The 11,462-nt window shown below is 39.3% G+C and overlaps 1 protein-coding gene across 1 annotated transcript; it reads left to right on the top strand.

The window, feature by feature from the left end:
- The first annotated feature begins 2,193 nt into the window (after positions 1 to 2,193).
- On the top strand, positions 2,194 to 4,425 carry LOC109033433 (uncharacterized). Its single transcript, XM_019046034.2, has 2 exons — positions 2,194 to 2,353; positions 4,040 to 4,425. Exons 1-2 carry the CDS (start codon positions 2,267 to 2,269, stop codon positions 4,289 to 4,291), a joined length of 339 nt encoding a protein of 112 aa, XP_018901579.1. The 5' UTR covers positions 2,194 to 2,266; the 3' UTR covers positions 4,292 to 4,425.
- The last annotated feature ends 7,037 nt before the right edge of the window (positions 4,426 to 11,462 follow it).

Below are 11,462 nucleotides of genomic sequence, written 5' to 3'. Positions count from 1 at the left end.
AACGAACTGAAATATCGTGTCGACATTTTTTTGTGATTTTATTTCTAATCTTTCCAGGAACTTCTCGGAAACTTCTACAAAAACTGTGCGTAGCTTTTTTTAAAAAAAAAAATGATTGAAAAAAAATTCGTAGGGATTTGAAACGTTGCAATCAGAGGTAGCTAAGAAAACTTTTTTTCCGCGTGCAGGCGTCGATTTTTTATTTCATTTTCGGTAGGCGTAACGAGATAACAATTCGGCCATGGGTGTAGGCATATTGCCGCTAACCGAATGGGAGGTGCGTCACACTGCAAAGATGACTCCACCGCGTTCCCTTCCCTGGCTCGCGCGACGCTAAAGTCTCCGTTAAACTAGGATTACGTGTCATCAGTCTTGCCTCTCTGCTACAGTTTTTATCATAAGTAAAGGGAAGGGAAAATATATGTCTTCATTGTAACGATTCAGAAACTCGGAAGATATTTATTTTTTTGTTACATAAAAAGAAAATGGAAGAGCGAAATTATCGCGTTGAAATTTTCGATGCTTACATTTGAGGTCATTTAGCAAAATTCGTGGAAAAACTGTGTGTAGCTTTTTAAAAACGGCGTACAAAAATAAAACAAAAAAATTGGTACACAACGTTGCAATCTGAGGCGAATATGCTTTTGTTTTATCCATTATCTCTTAAATAACTCCCTGGTAAAAATTGGCGATAGGAGCTGCGTTTCAAAATACCATAGGAGTTTTTACAGCCGACTGAAGAGGGCGATAGAATATCATATTGTAGAAAGTGGAAAAAATCATACGGCCGGGCTATACGAAGCGATAAAAAATTATACAGCCGGGCTATAGTTCCTATCGCCGGGGGCTTTACACTTTATCGCCTGGCTGTTGCTTTTTCGCCATCGGCTATAAAAGGCTATAAGAAATTGTGTAGAAATTCTTGTGCTTTGTAAATCCTTAAGTTTGTACGGAATCACCTTAATATTTACAAAACGCACATTTTATTTTCCTTTACTACATATTTTTTTTTTCATCGATTAAAATGAGAATAATCCATACAGAGTGTGCAAACATTTCAAAGTCATGAGTTGAAAAACGCTGACTCCGCCAGATTAAATATTAGAGCCTAACACAAAGCGGAGCGGCGACGCACTGGCGCCTACAAACCTAACCGGAATACTTCACGCATTGCGCAATGCGTGAAGTATCCCTGTTAGGTTTGTAGGCGCCTATGCGCGTTCAGCACTGGCTGCCCGCGCACCGCGGCGCTTGAAGCAACTATTTCACACCAGAGGTATTGCACAGTATCATACGAAATTGAAGGTGCTCCAACATATTAGGAATAGCAGGCATCCTTCAAAAGTACGGAGCTTTCCTCGCAAATTAAATCAAGATACTGCGGCCCAAAAAGAGAGCGGTAGTCCAAAAACTCACTAAGTCCTAGCATCCGTAATTAGTAACGTTTAGCATACACTATTTATCGCCAGGCTGTTGCTTAATCGCCATCGGCTATAAAAGGCTATAAAAAATTGTGTTGCCGGCTATAGAAGCTATTGGAAATCTTACAGCCGGCTCTAGGTCTATGGTATTTTGGAACACAGATTCTACTGTCAATTTTTACCAGGGATTGAACGTGGTTGTTCTACTATTTTTTACGCGTAGCTTTTCTGAATGGTTGGCGGCTGCGTAGCGGCCTCAGGCCTCTAGTAGAAATATAATTGTGACAAGATTAAGTGTAATCTCTCAAATGTTGATGAACCTAGCGATTAGATCGCCAAATAATCGTAGAATTATCGGAACTCAATTTCAAAAAATAGCAATTTTACTGTTGGAAAATTCTGCTTGGGTACTAGCCGTTATATTTTACCCAAAAAAAAATGCACAAAACAATTATTATGTATTAGACTTTAAAAACACACCAATTTCCATGTTTTTTTCGAGCGCACCTGAACACTTTTCTTTCTGCCGTCGCATCACCTGTATCTTTGCGTGATTCGATTTAGTGCGCACTGATGTCATGCAATCGACAGTCCGAACTTAATCACTCCCCGCAGATTTTTTAGTTCGCATGGAAAATACTATATTTCTGACGATATTGGCCACGCCAGACTTTTGAACGAGCGTCATACAATATGCCTTGCAGACGTGTACCCATGTTTGCCCCAATCAGGAAGGGGGGGGGGGGAAGAAATGCACGTCCTTGGATGATGTCAGCACGCAAGGAGCAAAATTGAATTTTAGCAGAACATTGAATTGATACGCCTCACTTTGCAGTTACGGTCCGATGTTCCCTCGAAAAATGCATTCTAGCGGGTTGATCGCTTTTGGCGTCGTGGTGCTTGTAACAAGCGTTGTCGGAGGTGCTACAGAGGTATGAGGATAAAAATCATTCCAACTACCTTCTTATCTTCTTTTACAATATGTTTACCTTGTTGAATGTTCTTTCGGTGACTATGATATATTTTTAATTTGTTTTTCTTGTATGAAGTAGAACCAGCCCAAGTAGCACAGCGCAACGAAAATATTGAAATTAAATTGCAATTTGATTTCAATAAAATTGTAATTTGTATACCATTTAATTGCAATAATTTTACATAATTTAATTGATTCATGCCGATTTTAAACAATTAATCAAATCAGCTTTATGTGTCAGAAATACAGGCAAAATGCAATGCAATGAGAAATTGCAACTTATTTAAATTTTATTGCAATAAGTTTCAATAGATGGAGCCCCTTCAAATGGGAGCTAGGCAACATACACAACACTCAGTGGATTTGCAGTATTTTTACTATGTAATTGCTACTTATTGCAATCTGTGATACTTGGGAAGAAGACATCGATGGCTGAGGTCGAAAAGTTCGTATTTCCAACTACCTATTGTTAAGTTTTAAAATCTACGATATTTTTTTCTGATAATATCTCTAATCCTAATTTGTTGATTATTTTACAATTTAAAACCACTTCCTTTTGAAGTGCCATACTTCATTGAGTTTTCGAAATTAAGACCAATTAAGTTGTTTACGATCGGCATTCCTCTCGTAGTCACAGACAGTTTTTTGATTTCATCTTGGCGTTATGACGACGGTAGAAAGTACATTTCTGCTTTATGGGTGAAACCGGTTCTAACTGACTAACTCTTTATGGATTTTTTCGCAGAAGAAAAATACTCTCGACATCGATTTTCAGTCTAGTTGTGTAGCTATACAGGGCCTGTCAAAAACGGTATTTTGACACTCATCGGGAGCTCTGTCAAGCAGACGCAGAAGAGCTTCAGGACGTATTTGTCAAAAGTTAAAACTGGATCTTCCTCGTAGAACGTCTGAAAAAGTACAAAAGAGGTCCTGTGGGGCTCTGCAAAATTTCTTAAAAAGGGGCAACTGAGGGGGTTGGAGGACAAGGCGCATAAGTTCAGTTTTTACTATTTCGAGAAATTCAGGTTTGAAGTTTCAAAATTAAACGGATCCTCATGGCGGAAAGATGGTTCGAACTGACTTTTTGATGCTTAAAAATTGGAATTTAAGAGAGAATTTTTTACGGAATATGCATTAAGGCTAATTTTACTTGAAATCGTTAAATATCTCAATTTCTTCAAAAACTGCACTCATGCGCTTTACCCTCCAAGCCCCTCAATTTTAACATGTGGCGATTATCTACCCCATTGTCCCGGGCCAGCCCGCCGCACAGTGGATCGAGTCTGGAGGAGAGGTCGGACAAAATTTGGAAACTTTAAACGCTCATAACTCCGTTTGTACAAAAATTAGACGTTCTAACAGTGATTTCCCTGGTTTCCTCGAAACATTTTCTCCTCAAAGCACCCAGCGATTTAAAACGTGACGAAATAAACATCAAAATTTGCAATTTTAGTCAAAAATTTTATGTCCGACCTCTTTAATTGAGTCGATCCACTGCGCACCGCGCCGTTGTTGGAGTCCTATGAGTCCACCGTGCAAAAAAGTTATGGAACACGGTACGTACAATTTTTAGCACGGAAATTGGATTTTTGAGTACTTTACAGTACTTAAGTGTTTAATTGGTCGTCAATTGTTTGGCTTTCAGAATCCTGACGCTGATAAAGAGATAGTAATTCACGAGCCTGCTGAAGCTTTCAAGCGCGTTATTAACTATGCTGATCTACTGAGGGCACATGTTGAGAACCTGCGTCAAACGATCCGAGGATTCCTGCAAAACAGCGTAACCGTAATGGACACGACCAGGAACATTTTGAGAACCGAGAAAAAGCAAGCCAAGTCAATCAAGAATGCCGCCTCCGAGGCCATTAGGTCTTTCTCTTCCTTTAAGGCCAACTAATAAAATTGCATGGAGGTGTACATGTTAACATCTAGAGAATGGAAGTTATAATACTTATACCTACAGATTGTGTTTATTTACGATGTATTTGTATTTTAAATCGGTGAATAAATTACCTAATCCTGAAACTAGAACTTTTGTAGCGTCGTAGTCATTGAAGTTGATGTGGTTGATCGCATTATGACATGATATCAATGAGGTCTGAAAGGGATTTTAGATTTTTTCACGCCCGTACAATCTGCTGAGTATAAAATGAGGTATCTATGAAAATCGAAGACTTCATGAAGCAAACTTGAATCATGACCATGTATGAAAAAGAATGAAGAAAAAGGAAGGCAGCGATAATTCGTTTATTGCGGAAAATAAATTTTCAGGAACACTCGCAACTGCTTTCGATGAAAATGTTAAGTGCACCCACGTTGAGTTTCTGAAGTACGTATAGTAGGAGAATGATGAAATCAAACTTGCTTCCCAAAGTTCGCACGTAAATCACTTTTTTATTAGCCGCAAACTTAAAGTATTGTTAAAATGATGAAGGAGAAAAATTAAAAATGTTGCTACCCCTTAAAATTGTCTAGTTACTTGAAAAATGCTAGGCAGTGTGTGTGTTATGTAGCCGTTTCAATTCAAAGCAAATCTGACGGCAAGAATTTAGTTCTTTCAATTTAAAAACTCTAGATTTTTAACTTTCTTGTTTTTGGTGCAATAGCAGAAGCCTCCAAGAAAAACGCTACATGTTATGTTTCTTCGTAAAAAGCCGACTACCAACGCTCTAAGGCAATAAACGATCAGAAGCAGTGCGGGTTGCGGTCTGATCTTATCGTAGGCGCGATCTCGTTGCGATGTGTCCGATGCGCCTCCATGCCACGTCAATGTACTGGCCATGGTTTGTTCCTCTTCAAGATTTGGTTCATAGTCAATTGGACGTATTTCTATCAAACGGAACTGTGTGCATTATGACGTAGCCCTGTTATGCACATATGCTTATGGTCTCAGGCTCATGTACTTTCGTATCACAAGCGCCATTTGGGAGAAAAGTATCACAAGCGCCAAGTTCGGCAACCGCCTACCTTTCTGATTGTTTTACAATTTTTGTCACGGCAGTCTTCGGAATGACTTGAAACTAAATTATTTTCGCATGTAATTACATCTCGTTATTTCGAATATAATATTTTTTTTAGACTAAATATAAATAAATATTTAAAATACTCCATTGAAGTTGACGAACTTTCGTATCACAAGCGCCATGTAAGAGAAAAGTATCACAAGCGCCAAGTTGGGAATAATCGCTCATCTTTGAGATTGATTTTCGATATTAGTATCAACAACTTTTGGAATGACTTGGAGCGATTCGTCACTTTTCGGCCGAAGTATCACAAGCGCTATTTTTATTAAAGTTGAGTTATGGGTAGTTTTGAATTAATAAGATGCATTTACATACGAAAATAATATTTTTTTTTAGATTAAAAATGAAGAAATATGGAAAAAACTCCGTTAAATTTGATGGGCTTTCGTATCACAAGCGCCAATAGATTCTCAGAGTGCCCCGAGAAGCCGATATCACAAGCGCCAATTTTCAAAGAAAAACCCGTTTTTTTAAAGAAATTTTATTAAAATTCGAAGCAGGGAGGTGTGCTGGATCTATATTTCAAGTTTCAAGCCAAACATCCGTCTTTTACGGTCGCAATTCAGTTTTTTGTGTCTCTTGAAAAGTTGGCAAAGTGGCGCTTGTGATACTTTGCCGGGAAGGTGACATTTCTCCATGCTAACTCATGTAATTTTTACTATCCTCTCAAATTTCCAACATACACCGAAAAAAAGGATGCTGATTTAACATTCTGGATGTAAAAAAGTGTGCAACAACTTATAAAACGCTGGATTAATCGCCACAGCAGTTCTTTTGGCAATGTCATGGTGTAAAACTAACTGCTGTGGCGGTTGGTTCAGCGTTTTGTGAGTTGTCGCACACTTTTTTACATCCAGAATGTTAAATAAGCATCCTTTTTTTTCGGTGTCGTTCAACTTCAAGTTTTGTAGTCGCCATACTCTGCTGTTTTGGTGGCATCATTAAGCGATTTGATTTTCTCTTTATTGACAATTTGAAGACCAGTGCCTACATAAAATGAGAGAAAAAACCCGGCTGCTCCATTAGAGTAAAGGGTGATTTGCAAAAAAAATTCCCAGAGAAAAGCCCTTTTCAGCAGAAATTTTAGGTTGCAGGTTCGAGGCGTTTTTGGTCATATACTTGACAACAAGTATACTTGTTGAAAACAAAAATTTCCTCTGCAATAAAAAAATTACCCTTTCCGAGTTTCAATGTATCAACACCCCACAGCAAGGGATATACCTCCTTCATGCACGCTGGCCTTTTCGATTTCCGTTAACATTTTTGCAGTAGTGGATGCATAGTTGAAGTGCGCTACAGCTAGAATTGTATATAGCAAATGGGTAATTTTTATAGGAGCATTATGAATAAACAATTGGTTAGAAAATACAAACAAAATAATATGAACTATGCAAAACGATAATCCGGTTTCGGAACTTGGCTGTTTTGAAAACGCCTTCAAATGCGGCGTGATACCTCACGCATTCCGGAGAGTTCAAATAGTTGTATCATTGCGCCTTATGAAAGTGACGGAAGATTTAAATGGAAATAGCCTCCATGCACGCTGGGCGTGTCGATTTCCTTTGACATTTTTGCAGTGATGAATGCATAGCTGAAGTGCGCTCCAGCTAGAATTGTATTTAGCAAATGGGTGGTTTTTCTACGAGGATTAAAAACGAAACAAGGGTTGCTTGTGAATTCGTAGTGGTTTTCCATGGGTAACACGGGCCCCAGTACCAGGGACCCAGTACCCCCCCCCCCCCTTGTGGCGTGCCTCTACCTAACTCACTTCTTTGGAGATATACAAGTCGCACTGTTGTTTTGAAAATCACGAAAAATAATCGTTTTGGTGGCTCTAGGTATCTATAGTCGGTTTTAGATATAATGTCTCAAAAATTGCGTTTTAAGTTAAATCAATGGGACCAACGTGGACACGTAGTTTACCCTCCGTACCTCGAATTGGCCATGGCGGAGTGAAGTCCCGTTTTACTTTGGGCCTCACTGAAAAAAAATTCTCGGCGTTTTTACCAAGGTTCGTTGGTACCTTTACCATCTCACTTTTTTACCAATTATTGGTAATTTTACCAAGACAGACTGGTAAGCTTACCTAAAAACCGGTATTTTTACTGTTTTTTTCAGGTAAGAATACCACTTTTATTGGTAATCAATTCCCGGTAACTTTGCCATTTTATCTCGGTAAATTCTACCACAGTCCAAAAAAAATATTGGCGTTTTTACCAAGGTCCAGTAAAATTATCGAGAAAGTTCGATAATTTTACCGAGATTTCTCGGTAAAATTACCAATTCCATAAGTAGTAATTTTACCAAGAAAAAATTGGGATCCAATAGAACCCTGAATTCTTGGTAATTTTACCCTTTTCTTAGTAAATACACCGAGATTTTTTTCAGTGCACTGCTACGATTACTAATATGGACGTATTTCTATCAAACGGACCTAAGCGCCATAGGGCGAGGAGGTAGAAAGGGGGCTTGGATTGGCGGCGGAATCGGGCGTCCGGCTTATTCCGTCCTATACTCGCAATGCTTTTCCATGGCGCTTAGGACCGTTTGACAGAACGCGCTATCCGGCATTCTAAATTCCTTAAAAGGAACTCAAGTTGGCGCTTAGTTCCGTTGATAGAAATACGTCCATATCATTCATTTATTAACATGATTACTGCACATGACACTAAACCTTATACATTTTCAACAATTAAAACAGCAATGCGCTGCATACAGATCGAGTGAACCTACTGAACCGATTCCAATCGTGATTAAATCACTGCATAACTGCACGTGGTGGTTATACCAGCCGGCACAGAGTCCATTATTCCCTATGCGGCTACAGTTTCCTATACTTACACCGACACGCAGTACGTTCCGGAATCTGAGACCGAGAAATTAAGTACACCGTTCAAATTCAGAACGAGCCAAACAAGAGTTAAAATACTGTAATAAAGGCACCTTTGGTGGAATTCCAAAAGGTGGAAACATCGCCTCTTTTAATACAGTTTTTCTCGAATTTCATCTTTCGTCCTCGAACTTCGCATCATTGCCACCGGGTCAATTTTCGAAATGTTAGTTTTTTGCGTCAAATTATGTACGTAGTAAAACATTTTCGTATTTCTGGTTACCTTGAGTTACTTTTTTCAATCAAATCAAGCAAGAATACTTGATTGCTTGACAAAATTTTTGGTTAAATCGACCAAAAGTATAGATTACTTTAAAAAATCTGGGGATGAAGAGAATTTCTTGCTGAACAAAAGTACTCCTTCCTTCTCTTGATAAGTCAGCCGTGCGTCAAGTTGAAAAAACAAAATTCCCGGTCAAACTGTTCGTTGTTCTGCATTATCCATTAATCTCTTTATAAGAAATTTCCTTTAAGCCGTGGTATAGACATCTCATTTTCCCTCACTGTAAGGCACATTTTGCCTCACTCCATCACAATCGTGAATTTGGGCCAACCATTTTAATGGAGCAGGCCTCATCTCTTCCAAAAAAGCGTTGAGCCTCTTTCGCTAAAAAAAGTGCCCATCTGGACCACGGATAATAATTGGACGTATTTCTGTCAAACGGAACTATGTGCATTATGACGTGAGCCCTGTTACGCCCATATTCTTATGGGTCTCAGGGCTCATGTCTTAATGCACACAGTTCCGTCTGATAGAAATACGTCCAATTTAAAAGCCTGGCGAGTTGAAAATAGAGTTCGGTCGTCTGGCGTGGCGAAACGCAAAGGATGCGCAAGTGCCTTGCAGATGATGGTCCGGTTGGAAGGTGATGTGTTAAGTCAAGTCCGGCCCACTCCGAACTGAGGCTCCAAAAAGGTTAGTGGAACATGATATAATTTTCCGGGAAGTACAAATCATTAAGATGGATGTGTGAGGAAAAGGAGGTGGCTGGTGATTTGGTGAGGAATTCGAATTGACGACGGTTTGTATCACGCTGAAGTATTACCTGCGCAAACGGAATTCATGACATGCAATCCTTCCGATCTGATGCAATCGTGTACATTGATCTACACTGTAAGCGAACATGCACTGGGATATCAAACTTGTTCCCTTAAAATGCTGGTATTTTTTAGTTCTTAGCAACGAACGGTGCGATTGTAAAAGCCGCTAAAGAGCAGCATTTTAACTACTGTAATTTCCGAAAATTTTCTAACCCTACATTTAGCAGACAGTACCTACCTGTGCAAGTACAAAATGTAACAAAATTGCGCATCAAACTAGCCGAACAACGCACAGTGAATTTTTGAATTCGGATGCTTTCGATTTCTTTTAAAGGTTTTGAAAAACATAACTCTAAAACAGCCAGCTGAAATATGTTTCCGGTCCAGGTGCAACTATTCTGTTTCTTGCAATGCAAAAAATGCTAAAAGTCAAGATAGTATTTTAATATATTTTGTTTGATATCTTAATGTTTATTTCTGGTGTGCCTACAGACGAAGAAAAAGAAGTAGTTTCAAAATTTTGCTTTTTCATTTCTTTAGAAAAATGTTATCAAATATTTCTAGACGAAATCAAAGAATATTCTCAAAAAAGCAGAGTAAAGCACACGCAACTTCCTCCAGTGACGATCATCATCCATCCCATAAAAAAAAGTCATAAACGACAGGAAATATCCAACTTCACAAAATGAGACACTTGGTTCCGTGGTTACAAAATCAATATTTGCATGTAATCCTGCACATATTTTTGACACAATGATGATACAGTTGGGTAAAGCTAACTACACTCCTGACATTTACTATTTGGGTAATCCAACATTAAAATTACCACAGAGTCTATTTCTATTGACTAACTCGTATTACCAAGTCAGAACAGTATGATAAAACCGGCCATTTGATTTCCTTCTTTTTTTACCGTGAGTAATAACTGGACTGCATTTTGCAATTTGGAACTATAAATTCTGGCTCATCTGAAAAATCACCTATGTGCACAGGGAAACTAATGGTGCATACGTTGTTTTTAAACCGGGCCAGAATTCATAGTTCCTAATTGCAAAATTTAGTCCAACTGTCCTGGTATATTTCTCCAAACGACGAAAGCAAAGGACACTGGTAACAAAAAAGTGCTCCATCATTCGGCTCGATATAAACGTGCGAAGTTTAAAAGCAAAATTACATAGCATGACCGCCCTTTTGCCGATTAACGTGTTACTTAATTAGTGAACAAAACCTCACTTTCTGTCGGGGCGAAAAAAATTCGGTTCCGCGGCCAGCCGAGCTCTCGCTCGCCAAAATAATGATATCACATGTAACATCCGCTGATTTGTAGAGCATTTAATACCAGATTGAGCTGTCTGCCCGGCTCTCTGTGCGTAGCGCGGGGCGTGGCGTATGTGGACGCGAAGTCGCCGTTTTTAATAGTCCTGGTCCCGCAACTATCATATGGACGTATTCATGCTAAAAGGAACTGTGTGCATAGGACTTACATGTAACATAGTTCCTTTTAGCATAAATACTTCCACATGTATCATTAACCCTGACTCCACACTCGAAAAGACGGCGGAGGATTCGTGAGAAAGCTGTTCATTGGCGTGCCAGACGTCCAAACCTCGATCTTGTCTGGATGATAGGTCCCTTACGTAAGTTTAAATTGGTCCGCGGATATCCCCGCCGATAGCCCTATCTGGCCGGAAACGCCAGTTTGGCGACAGTCACGATTTTGAGGAACCGTCGGAAGCTGAAATCCGCTTGATGAAATTTCTGGGAATAAAAGCGTGAGAATGGGCCAGTTTTGCATAGACCGCCGTCCCAAGCAAAAAAACATCGTGATTTATAAATTATAGATCTTTTAAATTTGTTTCTGTCAAAATGGTTTACCATGGAAAAATCAAATAAGGTGTCTTTTCATATTGTTAAAATAATGTTGGCTTAAAATTGTCACGACTTGTTACTTGCGGATATTCAATTTCAGGAAAGACGTTTTTTAAACATCGCACCGGTATTACGAAAACCGCGGGACAGCTGCACTGCGCCGCGCCGCGCCTTCAGATCCAGTCCCCGCAATCTTGATGCAACTATTCGCGCTCGATGGATGCGCGTGTTGCATACGCAAAAAT

This window comes from Bemisia tabaci, chromosome 4, assembly GCF_918797505.1.
Source record: "Bemisia tabaci chromosome 4, PGI_BMITA_v3".
Lineage (NCBI taxonomy): Eukaryota > Metazoa > Arthropoda > Insecta > Hemiptera > Aleyrodidae > Bemisia > Bemisia tabaci.
This window is presented reverse-complemented; position numbering and strand designations above follow the sequence as displayed.